We start from the raw sequence: 16445 nt of genomic DNA on the forward strand, positions 1-16445 counted from the left end.
TAAGGTAAGCACCCTCAGTTGAGATCATCTTGGATCAGGGTGGACCCTACATCCAATGACAAGTGTCCTTAGAAGAGAAGTGGAGGACACAGAGGAGAGGCCATGTGAAGACGGAGGCAGAACCTGGAGTTTTGCTGCCACGAGCCGATGGGCCCCCAGGAGCTGGAGGCGGCCAGGGTCGCGTCCTCCACCAGGAGCTCCGGAGCCAGTGAGGCCCACGCATGCCATGATCGCCAGGACTGTGAGAGAATGAACTTGGCTGCTTTAAGCCACCGAGTTTGTGGTCATTTGTTACAGCGGCTCCAGGAAACGCGTGTTGACGAATACACTGATAGGCTGCTCACTAAAAGACTGGGAAAGGAAGAGGCCGCTGGGGAGACTTGAGGTGAGCCACTGTGCAGGGGACAGGGACCTCCTCCTGCAGGCTCCCGTGCAGGGCACGGGGACCTCAGGACGCCGGTCTGCTCGCGGGCGGAGGCGGGGAGTGAGGCTGGAGCTCAGGCCGGGGGAGGCTGAGGGCCGTCAGACCGAAGTGAGTCACCGGTTCCTTATAAACGGATGCTGTTGTCCACGCAGGTGACGGCAGGGGATGCGAAGAGAAAGAGAGGGATAAACACAGGGTTGAGGTGGTCTCAAGAGGAGGAAGCCGAGCTCCGGTGGGAAGGGGCTGTTGGCAGGGGTTACCTGGCAAGAATTGAACAGACGAATGGCTGGAGTTTTAGGTGCTGATAATAACATTGAAAAATGTGCCCCAAAGATATCAGGCCCTGATCCCCAGAACCCGTGACTCTCACACAGCAAAAGATGTGATGAGCTTAAGGATGCTGAGATGCAGGCTCACCTGGGTGATCCGGGCGGGCTCTGGCTAAGGATGGACATGTCCTTCTATGGGGGGGGGACAGGAATTCTCACACACACACACACACAGGAGGGGGCAGGGTGCCACAGGAGGCGGAGACTGGAGTGAGATGGTCCGGACGCCCGCAGCCACCAGAAGCTGGAGGAGGTGAGGAAGATTCAGAGGGAGGTTCCTCCTGTCCACACCTTGATTCCAGCCCAGTGATACCAACTTCAGATCTTCAGACCTTCAGAACCCCGAGAAAGCACATTTCTGTTGTTTTCAAGCCCCCACCCCCCGCCCCAGTGTGTGGCAATTCATTACAGCAGCCCTGGGAAGCTCACACAAGTGGGGAAGAAGCCTGGGCTGACCAGGGCCCAAGTCACGGGTCCTGCAGGAGGGAGGGACCAGGAGAACGTAGAGGAGAGGAAAGTGGGATGGACCAGGGTTCAACTCCATAACCAAGCTCTGTAGCAGAGGCTGTCTGACGCCATGAACGGTAAATGCTCACCCCTGAAAAACAAGGACAGGAATACGCCGTGCTGAATGCCCGGTACAGCTGTGAGGAGGAAGCAGGGTGAGTAGAAGACTGGGGTCCCCTTGAGGAGGCACTGTCGTGTGAAGATGAACTCAGCGTCGAAACGGAAACAGAAAGGACCTGCGAGGAGTGGGTGACGGGAAGGAGGACGCGGGCAGACGCTCTGCTGTGTCTGCCTGAGGCCAGAACAACTGGGCGATTCGGGAACATCACTTGTCACACAGTGCAGCGGGGCAGCTCCGCACAGAGCAAAGCAGGGGGATTATTTACTCCAGTCCTGCCCCTCCCCCACCCTCACCCCCCACCCCCGCCACCCCAGTTTCTGAAATGGCAGGAATGGTACCACATTACAGATGGGAGATCACAGAGGCGGGAACGCACCCCCGCAGCCACAGCGCCCAGGGGCAGACCCGAGTTCAAAGTCAGGTCTGCCTGCCTCCTGAATGCGTGATTTCTCCATCGGTGTGTGGACGGAATGGATATACACACTCTTTGAAATCTCTGAAGCAGTCGGCCTGAGATAAGACGTGTCAGCGTAACTAAGACACCTGAGCAGAGTGAGGGAAAAGTCTAAGAGCCACCTCCCCATGTTAGAGACCAGGGAGATCTATGGACCCTCTGAAACTGTTCGCAAAATTGTGCAGGCATTTGCTCATTTTCTAGGTGGCAGGGGCCTTACCTCTTACAGGAGCCTCAAAATGCCTTAATCTTACTGCCCTAGACATAGGACACCATGCCGGGTTTTATGAGTAACCATCAGTCTTTCTAAATCGAATGCTAGCTGGCCGCCCAAAACCCACAAATAAAGACGGTGCTTTGGGGAGAGTCTATAAAATTGACATATAAATATGTTTGTTTTATATTTCAGCCTAGGACACGTCTGTCTGGGCAGTTCTGGTCACATGTAGATATGATATAAAGATATAAAAGGTGCCTCCCCCCACCCCAAAACACACCCAGAAGTTACCAAGTCATTCACAACTACATAAAGATTCTATTAAAATTCTTTAAAGCCTCGTGTCTACATGCCCTACTCAACTCAATGAAACTTTCTAAACTGCTAGGAGCTGTTCCCAGTGAGGCGATAAAGGCTGATGAACAGGGCGGCCCCCGTAGACAAGTGAGAGAGAGCAAGCTCGAGTCAGTGTGGGCAGAGCTTTCCCCCTCACACGTTTGTTCTGCCAAAGCCCATCCAGATGAGCCTGGGGTCTCCAGGGGAACAGAATCCACAGGATGGATGGATCGGCTGGTTGGTAAGGAATTGGCTCCAGCAGCTGTGGAGACAAAGTCCCAAGACCCGTAGTCGGCAAGCTGCTGAGCCAGGAGAGCCGCTGACACGGTCCAGTCCACGTCCGGGTCTGAAGTCCGGAACTGCTCCAGGTCAAGGACAGTGGGCTGAGGGCAAGTCTTCCCTTCCCCCACCTCTGTGGTCCGTTCCCGCCTTCCACGGACTGGACGGGGTCGCCTGCACTGGGGAGGTCAAGCTGCGTAACTCAGTCTACTGACTCAGAGATTCATCTCATCCCCAAACACCCGCACAGACACACCCAGAACAATGTCCAACCAGGTACCTGGGCCCCCCGTGGCCTAGCCAAGTTGACACGTAAAATTAACCATCACATGGGGTGGGGGGAGGGGTGGAGGTGGGGGGGAGGGATAAATTTGGAATTTGGGATTAACAGATACAGACTACTGTATATAAAATAAACAACAAAGGCCTACTGTACAGCACAGGGAACTATACTCAAAATCTTGTAGTAACCTACAATGGAAACGAATCTGAAAAAGAATATGTATGCATAACTGAATCACTTTGCTGTGCACCTGAAACTAACACAACACTGCAAATCAACTATACTTCAATTACAAACAGACACAAAAACAAAAACCACACAAAAAATTAACCATCACACCACCTGCTTCTTTACCCATTGGTTCACCCTACTCTCTGGCCCCAGAGGGAGAGGGTCCCACTTCCTCTATGAGCACTCCTCTCCAGGTCCTCATCCTTGTCCTTCAAGCCCCAGCATCCTCGAGAATTGCCTAAAGGTGGGGAGACCAGCAAAGAGAGAAGTGCGATCTTCCAGGTAGTCTATAAGCCTCACGCAGAGAAATGCTGTAGATATTGGGAAGGGGAGGCAGGATGACAGTTTGCAAGCAGATCAGACCTCATCAAACACAGCAGCCAGGGTTCTTTGCCAATGAGAGAAAACACAGCACAAAACGGCTCAAGCCCACAATGAATCGATGGGCTCATGTAAGTAGGAAGCCCAGGGGAGACACCTAGCATCGGGCACCGGGGCACTCGGGCTCAGGCAGTACCGCCAGGAGCCGGCCTCTCCCTGCTCTCTGCTCTGCTCTTATCTGCGGTGGCCACTTTCTCAGAGAGGCCTCTCTCGGGGTGACAAGACGGCAGCGAGTAATTCCAGGCTTATTTCCTCATAAGTGCAAGTCCAACAGTTCAAAGTCCTAGACCTGACTCTCAAGGTTATGAGTTGGACCACATGGCCAGTCCTGAGCAGAACACTGTGGCCAAAAGGATGCTGTACGCGAATTGCTCAAGCCCACGTAACGTGTCACCCGTGGTACCTGGTTGGAGTCAGCCCCATCCAAACCCTGTGGGCCGAGAGCAGAAGAGGGGGTTCTTGCACAGGGGGTCAGGGTGCCATTAAAGGAATAAAGGTGAACGTTCGGCTTGAGAGAGAAAATAACAGGGTGTCGACTACATAGATTTTTCATCTGTGGGTATTTGAGAGTAATTCCAAGACAGTGGTTCTCACTGGGGGGTGCTTTTGTTCCCCAGGGGCCCCTGGCAATGGGTGGGAACATTTCTGGATTTCACCACTGGGAGATGCTACCGGCATCTAGTGGGGGGAGGCCAGAGATGCTGATGAAATTCTGTGATTTTACAGGACGTCCCCCTCCCCCAACTCCCAACAAAGAAGGATTTGGCCCCGCATGTCAGTAGTGCTGAGGATGAGTAACTCTAAGACCTAGAATGTAACCATGGGAGCTGTGACCCGTGTCATCCAAAAAGAGGAAAAGAGTTCTGTCCGTGTCTGCTAAGACTGCTCACCTTCCCGCAGCTCAAGAGCCGCTGTTGGCACTTTAAGGTCCTCCTGCTTCCTTTAAGTCTCCCGGAGCTGGAGCCAACCTTCCAGCCCCATCCACCCGCGAATCAGGAGCGACAGTCATTGAGGGGACCATGTAAGGCCCCAGGTACCTAGGTGGGAAAATCCTAGTGGCCACCTGGTACATCTAGATCACGGGCGATAGTCATACACCGGGTGGTGGGCACTGGCCTGTGCTCTTGAAGAAGAGGAGCCAAGTAGCTCAACTCTAACCCCCAGTGTTTGGAGGAAGGCGACCACCCGTCTGCACTTACTGCCCGTTTGTCCATACGGGCACCAGGGTCAGGGCTTCTGGACCACATCCTTGGGGCCCTCAATGGTACCTCTGTGTAAAGCAGAAGCTGGGGGAAGGCAAAGTGGCTGCAAGTGTAAGGAGAGGGATGGGGCTGCGGGAGAGGCCCGGGGAGCTGGGGTGGCTCGCGCAGCCTGAGACCCAGGGAGCCCCGGGCTGGCTTGGGACCCTCTGCAGAGGGGCTGGCCACCTGGCCTCCTGCTGTGCCCAACGGCCAATGTAGTTTCACCTTTTCGATGCCGAGGGCTGCGGGTCTATCCCTGGTCACGTTTGTCTCGAAGTGAAGTGGCCTCGGGGAGCAGCGGGACCGTGGAGGCTGAAGGGGGTGGCCCTCGTCCTCTCCCACCGCCACCAGCCCAGAACTCAGCCGTGACACCCTCCTACCTCTCCCGAGACCCGGCTGATCACAGATCACAACTGGCTAAGCGTTTCCTCCCCAGCCCGCCCAGCCTCGGTGTGTCAGAGCTGCTGCCGGATCGCCGGGTGCAGGAGTACAGACGTTAGCGCCTTTGATCTCTGAGCACGACGACGTAGATTTATCAAATGTTTGCCTCTTTCTGCCTCTTTGAAAGGCTGATTTATAGGACGCAGCCTTAGCCTCCCTTCCTTTCTTGAAATATGAAGTGTTCGTGAATAGCCGGGGTAATATTTAATATCCTGCCAGGGAGCCTTTCGCACCGACTAACAAATGCACTACATCCCTGCCAAATGGACCACATCTGTTTGGGCTCCTCTTTTCGGACTCAACAAATTAGCATTAAAATGCCTCGCGGAGAATGCCAAGTGTCCCTTTCCAGATGAGGGAGCGGGGGCGATGCTGAGGGACAGCACCACAGCCCGGGCGGAAGCCGGGCCGCGGCTGATGCTTTCCTGTCCCGCGTGTCTGGGCAGGAGCCAGGAGGTGGGCGGGTGGCCAGCGGCACGGGGACCCCGATGCCCACAGAAGCTCAGGTCAGGGCGACTGGAAAACGGACCTGCCTGGCTCATGCCTGGCTCATTCCTGGCTCTTCGATCCAAAGTTTTCCTGAAACGATTCCCAAGAAAGTGGAAGTGTCTTCCAAGAAGCACTTCATTTGGAGAAGAAAGCAGCTGATGTTGAAAGGTGCTGATGCAAAAGCTCTGGATGGGAACTGACTCAGCTCTGAGGGCGGCCCCGCCTCCCTGAAGGGGGTGCCCACCTGGGAAGTCCCGGGGTGTGGCTGACTTGCTGTAAAGAGCGGGGAGTAAAACGCCCTGGGTTTTCACCTCGTTAGTGGCCTTGTAATAAGTGGACCTTCACCTGGGCCTGTACAGAAAGGAGGCCTTTCCTTATGATGAGCTGGCGACCACAGGTGTCAGACGGTCAGGACAGGCTTGCGTGGTGGTGATGGGCATTGGTGTCTGAGGGTCTGCACAGCCACTGGGCACTGCCTTCGCCAGGACCCCTTTCCCAGGGCCCCTCCTGGGACCCACTTCCTCACAGCCCCGACCCCAAGGCCTCTCCGAGGATCAAACTATGAGTTGGCCAAAAAGTTGGTTTGGGGTTTTCCGTAACATTTTACGATGGGTTGTATTGGCCGAACTAACACAGTGAAATTCCCCTTTGTGCACCCACTTCTTACGAAGTTCCTCAACCCTCCGTGGTGGGAGGGAATGGCTGCACCCTGCACGTGGGCTGATGGCCATGAACCAGGCCTAGTGGGTCAGGAATCAGCACAAACCCTAAGTCAGGCCAAATGGGGCCAGCATCTCAATGTCAACTTTCTTTTTCTCCAGGTTTGAACAAGAATCTGTCTCCAGTCATCTAGGCGCCACATCAGAGGCAAGCACAGTTACCAGGGTTTTTTGTTTTCTTCTCGAGATATCCCAGGCATGCAGACAGGGAGGTTATTTTTATTTATTTATTTATTTATTTATTTATTTATTTATTTATTTATTGTTTTATTCACTGCTGCACCCCTAGCACCTCGACCAAGGTATGTAGTAAACAAATATTTGTGAATAAAGGAATGAATAATTGTTTAAGGGATGTCTGCTTCTTAATGGGAGAAAGCCTGCCGAGAGTTGCACTAACAATTGGAGAGAACATTCTGCCACCTGGATCAAGCCATGCCTGAAGCTTCTGGGCCTTTCAACTACAGGAACCAATACACTTCTTCTCGTAAGCCAGTTTCAGTTGAGTTTCCTGTCACTCATAATTAGGAATCCAAATTGGTACAGGAAGGTTGGTTCATGGTTAACTAATAAGCACATATTCTGCTATGAGATTAGCTGTAAAATTTTCTCCCAGTCTGGTTCTCTTTAGATCATCTACATTTTGAGGTGAACAAATGCCAAATGGCAGGCTGAGAGGCCTGAACAAACCTCAGCCAAGATTTAGGTAGGTTTTAGGGTAAGCAATCCCATTCTTATTTGGAAAGTGAGTTCAGATCCTCTGGCTGAACAGGCCAGCAGCTTACGCAGATGGGAGAGATTCGGGGGTGGGGAGGAGGAGGGGAGGGGGGCAGTGCCTGCTCTGGAACCTTTCGGGCAGAGGCCCGGGACCCTGGGCCACCCTGTTCGGGGGTCAGCAGTCTGCCTGTTTTGGGGAGGCCGGGTTACGTGTGCACACCTGGGGGACAGGCTGAGGCGGTGGGGTCTCCCATGGGAGGTGAGACCAGCGGTCGAGGCCATCAGTGACCACAGGCGGAGGAAGGAAAGGGGACGTGAGCCGTGGAAGGGGGAGCCCTCTCGGGGTGCAGCACCACCTTTCCCCCCAAGCCCTGGAACAGCCAGGATCTCCTTTCTGCCAGTCTCCCCGCCAGGCCGGGGGCCTCCCTCTGCCCCTCACCCTCCTCTGCCCAGACTCAGTCTCCCCAGTTCCCCCAACTACCTCTCACTCTACAGCCTGAGTCTTCTTCCTAAAGTACAAACCTGGTCGTGCTCCTTCCCTGCGTGATTCCACGGGGGGAGGGTCCCCCCCAGGTCCCCCCCACCCTCAGGGCGCCGTCCTATGAAGACGCCACGCCTGCTCCTTCTGCTTCTTCCATCTCCTCCTCTGCCCCCACCCCCTGCTCCTCTCCTCAGCCCCCCGTCTAGTCTGGTGACCAGTGCCCTATGCGGAGTTCTTTCCTCTGAACACAGAAACACAGTTGGGGTGACACACAGACACCAGAGCACCCCAAAGAGAAAAGAGGGTGTGAGCAGGGTGAGATGCAAGCTGAGCTCAACCCCCAGACGGGCTCAGAGCCCTGAGTACAGAGTGGGGACCTGCAGCCAGGCCAGCCCTGCGGCAGGGGTGCTGCCTCCAGAGAGACCCGAGTCACAGCCAGAGGTACAGAACCGGGATCCTGAAGGAGCAGATGCTGGGAGGACAGTCGTGAGGCTGAGCATGCGCAGCCCTGGTGAGGCCATGGGGCCTGAGAAGACGCGGGCCGAGGGTTCTGGTACTTTCGCTGGCAGCACTTTTGCTGTGGCCATCATAGCCACAAGTACTTTCACAGCATAACTACTGGCCACGGGGCAATTTTGCCATGAAAGATAAAATGACTGGTTGACAGTCTGGTCTCACCTGGTTGAGATGCACTAGCCTTTCTCCAGCCAGTGATGTTATGAATGGCTTTCTGGAGCTGACGGGTGACGATGCTTTGCCCCTGGAGTTGGTTTCTTGGGGAAAGAGGCCGGGGGCCTTGAAGGTGCAGAGTTGGATCCCCATTTCCTGCAGGGCTTTGGAATGTCTGTCAGAGGACATGTGAGGATGTGTCCAGGACACCGAGCAGGGAGAGGCTTTCACAGGGTGAGATAGAGCTTGGCTGCAAACGGATCCCAGCGTCTGGAAACAGATACCTCTCCTAACGAAGGAAGAAATTTTAGTGAAAAATAAAAAGCGTGATGCCAAATGAAGAGATGAACCAATGAACAAAAAAAGAAAAGAAAAAGGTTAATCCTATGAATGAAAGACTTGGAAGACAAGCTGAGGTCCAATTGACAAAATAAAACAAGTTGTTTACACAGTATTGTCATGAATGTACACACATTTTATTTTTTTACTTTTATTTGTTTTAATCTTTTAAAATTTTATTTATTTTTTAAATTTCTGGCCATGCTGCACAGCTTGTGGGATTTTAGTTCCCCAAATAAGGATTGAACCCAGGTCCCTTGGCAGTGAAAGTGCCAAGTGCTAACCATTGGACTGCCAGGCGATTCCCTACACACCTTAAATGTATTCAGATATTTTGATTTTGCAACAGTCTTTCTAATTTTGTTTTTCATTTCTCATGTTCCATCATGTCCTTATTAATGTCTCTCTTTTGTTTTTCCTTATTTTATCTTTTCAGCAAAGTTGCCTTACGGCCAATTAGTTACATGGCCAAATACCCAGCATCCGAGGACTCCAGAGAAGAAGCTGGAATGTGCCTTCCACTCCCTCCCTGAGAACCCTCCAGAGATAAGCTCCTGGGGGTCGGGGCTGTAGCGGGGTTTGTCCCTTTGTCCCACAGCAGGCCTGGCTCATGGTACCTGGACGGTCCCTTGCTCGGTGGATGACGGAGGGGCAGGTGCCTCTCCCCTCCCTGGTGCTTTGTTCAGTTTGTGTGTGTTTGTTGAGGCTGGGAAGGGTGGGGGGGTTGTTTGTGTTTGACCAGCTAATGCTCCCGGGATCATTTGTCTTGTCACTGGCAGCTCTTTAGATGTTTGGGATGGGGTTGCTCCGCCAAGCGCTCTCCTCTGCCTCCTCCAAAGTCTCCTGCCTTCCTCTCCCCTCCCCGCTCCTGCCTGTCCCCAGCTGTCTGGGTTTTGCTTCAGAGAGAGGAGCTGTCAGGTAGGAGCTGTCTGACTCCATCTTCACCCACCCAGCCTGGCCGACCTGCCGCCTTGCCCTTGGGGTCCTCGCTCTCTTGGTTTCCACTTCATAGACAGCCCCTGAAGGTATGAGTCGGGTTGGGGTCCCATTCCTTGAAGCTGACCTGGCTGCACGGGCTGGCTCTCGCCCGCCAGCGGGGGGGGGGGGGGGACGATTAAGGAAGATGCAGCCAGGTGCTAGATTCTCTGCTGATGTGTTTGAGGAAGCAAAAAGAGAGAGAAAGAAATCGTGGCCAAAAAGCAGACTTGGCTAAGAACTCCCTCCTGCGAAGTCGTTGAGCTGAGACAGCCCTGAAGATACAGGAAAGAATGAGAACGCACCGCGCTCTGGAAAACAAGGACTGGGCAGCATCAGGAAGAGACGACAGGAACTCGTCTTGGCGCGACCCTGGCTGCTTTCTTCACAAGACAGGTAGAGAGCCGCACCTGTCCCGGATTCCGTCACCTGGGGCATGAGCTCCCCCGGTCCCCCCGTGCTGGTCCCAACAGAGCAGAGACAAGCGTTCCTCCCGCTCCAGCGCCTCCCCTAGAGCCACCCATTCACCCCTCTGGTCACTGACGGAGCATCCGCCACGTGGTCACTCCCAAGTCCCTTCTGTTCTAGCTGCCCGTGGACCCAGCAATGAGATGCAGGTGTTCCTACCTCACTCAGCTTAGGATCTGATGGTGGAGGGTCTCAGGGAGACTGTGAATGGACAGGTGAGTGGCACCTGCAGGCAGCACACTGACAGGTGCTCCGGGAGGAACAGCAGGAATGGCAGGGGCTGGGGAGGTGGTCTGAAGTCAGAGAAGGCAGATTCCAGAAACAAGAGAAACTGTGGGTGGTGGTCTGGAAGCGGGGGAGGGCCTTCTGGTTGGCACAGGCCCAGACTGTCCTGCGGGCAGGGTGGGAACAGAGACTGTCCCAGCAGTGGGATAAGGGCGGTTTCCGAGCCATTTTCTCTCACGGAACCACCTATTATAAACAGCTTAACAAATCAGTTCCTTCTTGATCCTGGGCTCACAGACCCTATGCCTCTGACCACAGGGGCCTCCTGTCACCCAGATGGGGTTATTCACTCAAAAAGCACTTACTGAGCACCTACTCTGGGCCAAGCATCGCTCAAACGACTGCTGGACCGTTTGTTTTCCACGTGCTTTTTATGTAGGTGCCTGTTGATCGACACCATCGATCCTACAAGACGGTGGAGAAAATGCGCCCTTGACAGACGCCGCGCTTTGCGGGTGGTCGCTAGCTGGCCCATCATTCCCTGGAAAACCAAGGCCGCATCCTGACCACCCAGTTCCTGTTCAAGCCAAATCCTCTTGAGCTGTGAGCCCGTCGCTGGAAAGGTCAAGTGGACATTTCCCGAAAGCCCTCCTCCCCTGAGTCCCTGCTGCACTCAGTTACAGGTGTCCTCCTGTTTGCAGCCTTTTGGGAAGTGGGGTGGGTGGGTGTCAGAGGACAGAGACCCTGACTCCCACTAAACTCAGAGGAATGAGTCTCCCACCATACCGGAGTCAGCAAGCAGAAAAAGCTTTGTTCCAGTCCCGGCATTGCCACAGGTCAGAGGAGAGCTGAGTTCCAGCTATTTTCTTAGCAAACAGGAGATGAGGATGGACTGAGAAAAAATAAGCTAGCAGAGGGAAATTCAACCCTGTACCGCCTCAGAACAAAGCCTCCAACAGCCTCGTTTTTCTCCTCCAGCATCTGGGCGTGGGACACTCAAAGTGTATTTAAAGTGCAATGAAGGTGTTTTTATTGGGCAAGACAGACCCTCTTTACGTTTGAAAAGACAAACCAATCCTGGGAAGAGGCAATGGCATCCGCCTCACTGTTGGCCTAGAGAAGGATCCTTTGGGGAAATTTGGTTTTATCCTTAACGGATACAGTGGTTTTACTAAAAGGAAGTTGGAACAACTTTTGCAGAATCAGAAGGAATACTGTGTTAAGAGAATCTGGTTTTTTAAAAAAGCTAAATAAGGAACTGGACACAACCACGTTCCGTCATTAGTTTGCTGTATCATGAAACCACCAAAGTCCAGGTGCAATCCTGTTTCGGAGCACAGGCCCCTGCTCCTACCTGTGTGGCCCCCTCCTGAGTCAGGGCCCCAGGCTGAGTCCTGCCCTTGCGGCCCAGTGGTCTGACAAGCCGAGTGAAACTGCAGATCAGGGCCACACAGCGTGTCCCAAGCTGGGCTCCCGACATGGGCAGGGAAACACCAGGGTGAGCAAACTCAGATCTTGGGTCTTTAACCTTGGGTCCCCAGGAGGCCCTCTTCCCAGAGACCTGCCGAGGGATGTTTGGAGTGCACAGGCTTCACCCGCTGGGAAGTGCTGGTGGTCAGGGTCAGGGTCAGAGCCCCGGGCTGTGGAGGTGAAGCCCCAGGACGTCAGGAGGTGAGGTGACTGAGCAGCCGTCTGGGCTCCAGGGCTGAGGGATCATGGGAGCATGGATTCTACACTCCTGTGGGTAGCAGGGGATGGGGGACTGGAAAGGGGTGATCGGAGCACAAGGCAGCCCCCGGGAGGCGTGAAGAGCAGCGGGGTGGCGGGGGGGTATCCATGAGGGGTTCCCGTGGAAGGTTCTCTCCTGGGGTCTGAGCGCCAAGGAGCTGGGACATCATTTGTGCAGACTGCACATCAGGCACTATATTTTCTGAGCTGGAGGTCAGAGAGGCCCCAAGGACCATCTCTAGGGAGATGGTTTTGAAGGGAGGAGGGAGAGACTGGGTGATACAGAGCAGAGGGTGGGGGGTGGGCGGATTCTCTCGGGAGCACAGGCTGCTCGCTCCCACCCCCTCTCACAGAAACGTCCCCATGCCTTCTCTTCCCCACCAGCGCGTGAAAATGAGGCAAGTGTTATCAATTCCACCAGGAACCGGAGATGGAGTGGAAGGACGTCACACACATTGCGGTTTTGAGGTGCTGGTTTACTGCAGCAGGGAGAGAACCAACACACTTTACAAACCTGAGGGCGTGACCTGGACGCAGCCAACAGGTGATATTTTAGGTAATCACCATGGAGACAGAAATTGGATGCTACCTGCAATCACTTTGGCAAGTTTTGAGAGAACTGGCATATTGCGAGGACTGTTTAAGTGTTGCTTAAACTCCTAAATGAATTCCTTCCAGGGCAGCAGTATCCGGAGACTGACTAAAACATCCTGTTAAGCTTCAAGACCTCCGGCAAATGGGACGGACAGTGGACACGCGGGCGGACGTGAGGGCTGAGGGAACTGCTGGTGATGGAGGCCACCCCTGTCTGCAGGGACACACGCACCTCCCAGGACCGTAAGCATCCCACCCGGAGTCCAGCTCCTGTTTCCGGCTCTCCAAGCCGCTGGACGTGTGGAGGCTACTCTCTGAATTCAGAAGACAGCAGGATGGAAGTGTGTTCTTCACTAAAGGGATGAGAATGCGAGCTGTGTGGGCTGGCTGGCCCAGCTCACCCCCTTCTGATTTCCCTTCTCACTTGGCCTTGAGCCGGGCTGATGACTGCAGCAGTGACTAAAGAGGACAAGATGGATCAGAGCCGGAGGGATTTCTGGTTTTAAGCCTAGCACGACCCTTCCAGAAAGAAACGCTCTGACACCTCCTATATTTTTAAGTGAACTTTAAAGATGCCTTCGATTCCTTGGCGTTTCTGACGTGCTGGTACCTAACGGGGTGGGGGGGGGGGATTGACGGTCGGGTCTGAGATTCCCCAGGCAACCGTTTGGAATTCTTCGTGCAAAGGCTGGGCAGCAGCACATCCCTGGTGTTCTGTTATCATCTGAGGGAATATGAGGCTGCGACTGTGTGGGGCAGAGGGAGCTGATGTCGGGGGCCCTGGCCCACTCACAGGAAGGGGGGCTGCGGCCGGCAGCTCGCGTCTCCTCTGACACAGCCCGCCAGGGACCAGAGGCCACGGAACCACAGATCCCAGAGGGCGGGTGCACGCCTCGTCTGGCCACCCCGGCCAGAAGGTGGGCAGCGTGTTTGGAGGGGCCAGACAAAGAAGGTGCACGTGCGCTTCTACCTGAGGGAGAAGACAAACAGAGGGGCTGGGTTGGAAGAAGAGCTCTATAAAGACCCTCAAAAAGAAATCCTCTCCTCTGTTAATCTGCTGAGCCAACCCCATTCTTATTTGGGGAGCCTTTTGGACATCACCATGAAAAGAGCTGTCGAGGGCCCGCTGAGCACCAAGTTATTTTACAATCTTGTTCTAAACGCAGCGACTTCTCTCCTGGTGCTTTGGAATTAACAAAAAATCCTTGCCTAACAGCAAAGGGGGAAAACAAAAAACCCGTACGTCTCCCTGGATGTCTTCCGCTTCTCCCCACGCGCCGCTGCGGCGTCAACTCTGCGGCCCGCCCGCGCCGCCCCGCCGCTGGCAGGTCAGCATCAGCAGCAGGAAGAGCGGCAGGTGCCAGAGGCTGCAGAAGAACAGCTTCCGGGAGCTCCGGCGGTCCGCGTCCCTGTAGAACCGGAAGCCGAGGTAGCAAATGTAGAGGTTGATGGGGAGGGCGATGATGGGGAAGGTCCACGTGGTGACGTCCAGGGCGGGGGCCGCGGCGGACAGCGCGACCAAGGCCAGGCAGTGGCGCAGCGCCACGCGCCGGCACAGGCCTGGGTGGGTGACCGACATCATGCAGTAGCCGCCCCGGGAGTAGTCTTCGCGGAGGCCCCAGCTCAGCGCGTTGAAGTGAGGAAACTGCCAGGAGTAGAGGATTCCTCCCAAAAGAAACGCTCCTGCACAGAGGTTTGGGGAAGCAAGACACGCCGTCATCAGAGATCTACAGAGGCATCCTTTCCGCTCCACCGCAGCTGCCCGGCCCTGGGCGGTGCGGGCCCACCCCCCTCTCCGCACCCCGGACTCCCTCGGGTCCTCGCGCGCCTGCGCTCTCCTCTCTGCTCGGGAGACCGAGATGCAGACGGAGGTGGAGAGCGGTGGGGGGGGAGTGTGCTCCAGGATCCTGCGTCCTCACCGTGGGGCGACAGGCTGGGCACCTGGGCATCCGGCCTCCCGCAAGGCTCAGCACCTGTGGCTCCTGCCCGCCCCCCGCGGCGCCCTCCCCTGCGGTGCCTTCGCCACGGCAACAAAGGAGAGCAAGTCGGGGACAAACCAGTCCCAGAGGGCCTTCTCGGCTGGGCCTTCAGCTCTTGTTTCCACCAGCCCGGCTCTCGAGTCAGGGCTTGGGTGGGCGGGGTGGAAGGACACTCCCGGGAGGTGGCAGCTCCCAATTCGACAGAACCTCAGTCCCTCTGGGCGTCTCCGGGGATGCAGGGGTGCTCGGCCCTCATGGCGGGGAGGGTGGAGGACTCCACAGCACAAGCTGAATACGCAGCGCAGCCGGGGCAGTGGCCCTGCAGCTTCTGGGACAGGTGAGCACCTGAGCCGCCTTTCCCTGGAAGTGAGCGGGTCTTCCCCACAACACAGTGGGGTGAAGGCTGCCAGTTACTGAGCACCTCCTACTAACAGAGACTTTCACAGTCACCTCACTGAATCCAACTGCAGGACTTTAGGTCGGTTTTATAATCCTCATTAAGCAAACAAACCAGATGATGCAAAATTCTCCAACAAGAGGTGAAGGAGGACGACTCAGCGGGAGCCTGTCTGATGTTAACCACGGCTGCCCGCCCCCCGCCAGGCCAGGCCTCCCAAAGGGGCTGCAGCCACTCCTAGCAGACGGTTCATTCCTTCTCTCCTCACAGAGGACATGTTCCCCGAGCACCTGCTAAGAGGCCAGCATGGCCTCGGCAGGAAGATGCAGCGTGAGCGCCAGTCCACGTGGGCCTGCAGCGCCGAGTCCCCCAGAGCCGCTCATCCAGGGCCCCGCGCCGGCCCTCCCTCACTGCGGCCGCTGTGGGGAAGGAAGCACGTGCAAGGGGGGCGCAGGGCGTGGGGCCCAGCTGTGGTGCGGCGCGGAGGACTGCGAGGAGGACGTCTGCGCCAAGGGAGGAGTGACCAGGCCCCGGGGCTGGAGGCGCCGCAGTCAGGACCTGACAAGGAGACGAGGGCCGCTGTCAGGACACACAGAGCTGTACATCAGAAGACCAAGGTCAGCCTTACTGTCTGATGACTTACAAGGCTGAATAAAAAAGGCAGGCTAGTGTGTCTCGAGTGCAGAGAGCAGCGGGCCAGGCTCCAGGATCAGGGCCACCGGCCCGGCTCTGCAGGCCGCGCCAAGGACCGCTCTATCCCAGAAGCAGCAGAGAGCCACGGGGGCCTCACCTTGTGAGCGTGCGTGTGTGCGTGCATGGGGGAGGGGCTGCGGAAAGGGGCCCTGGTGTCACTTGACCCGGTGTGTGAGGACACATCCAAGGGCCCAGGTGGGTCTGGACGGATCACTCAGGAGAGGGGAGGAGAGGTGAAGGGAGTGAGGACCCAGGCAGTGACAGTGGAGCAGGAGAGACGGACCTGAGAGGGACCCAGGAGGCAAAGGGGACAGGATGTGAGCGCAGAGATGGGAGGGGGGGTGTTGGGAGCCGCGCCCTAGAGGACAGCCCCGGTGTGTTGTCTGACACGCCCTTGGGACGTCCACACAGCAAGTCGTGAGGAGGGTCGGGGCGGGGATGCGTGCCCCACGGAGTAAGCCACCTGCCCCTCAACAGCTGTTTCCGATCTGGATTGTGAACTCCGTGGGGGTTTGCTCCTCTTCCATCTCCGAGAGGAGCACCGCATACCAGGGAGCAAAGGGTCCTCCCGCGAGCACAGAGAACTGCTCCGCAAAAGCCGCTCCCAAGACGCCCATCTCCAGCACTGGCGTCTCCTCTCCCCGCATCCTTCCTCCTCGGAGGGTCCCGGACGCGCGGACTCACTCGGTTCTCCGTCTCTGACCCCACCTGCCGCGGGGGCGCTGATC

At 56.0% G+C, this 16445-nt stretch overlaps 1 protein-coding gene across 2 annotated transcripts in view; it reads right to left on the bottom strand.

The window, feature by feature from the left end:
- Positions 1–12366: 12366 nt before the first annotated feature.
- The window catches only part of LOC130839925 (protoheme IX farnesyltransferase, mitochondrial), a 106025-nt gene continuing 101946 nt past the window's right edge, over positions 12367–16445 (bottom strand). The window contains exon 7 of one of the 2 annotated variants that reach the window (XM_057714681.1): positions 12367–14331. In XM_057714681.1, coding sequence (XP_057570664.1) covers positions 13937–14331 — 395 coding nt within the window. In that variant the 3' untranslated portion in view covers positions 12367–13936. The remainder of the gene's footprint in view (positions 14332–16445) is intronic. The other variant, XM_057714680.1, reaches the window with a different exon arrangement.

This window comes from Hippopotamus amphibius, chromosome 17, assembly GCF_030028045.1.
Source record: "Hippopotamus amphibius kiboko isolate mHipAmp2 chromosome 17, mHipAmp2.hap2, whole genome shotgun sequence".
NCBI lineage: Eukaryota > Metazoa > Chordata > Mammalia > Artiodactyla > Hippopotamidae > Hippopotamus > Hippopotamus amphibius.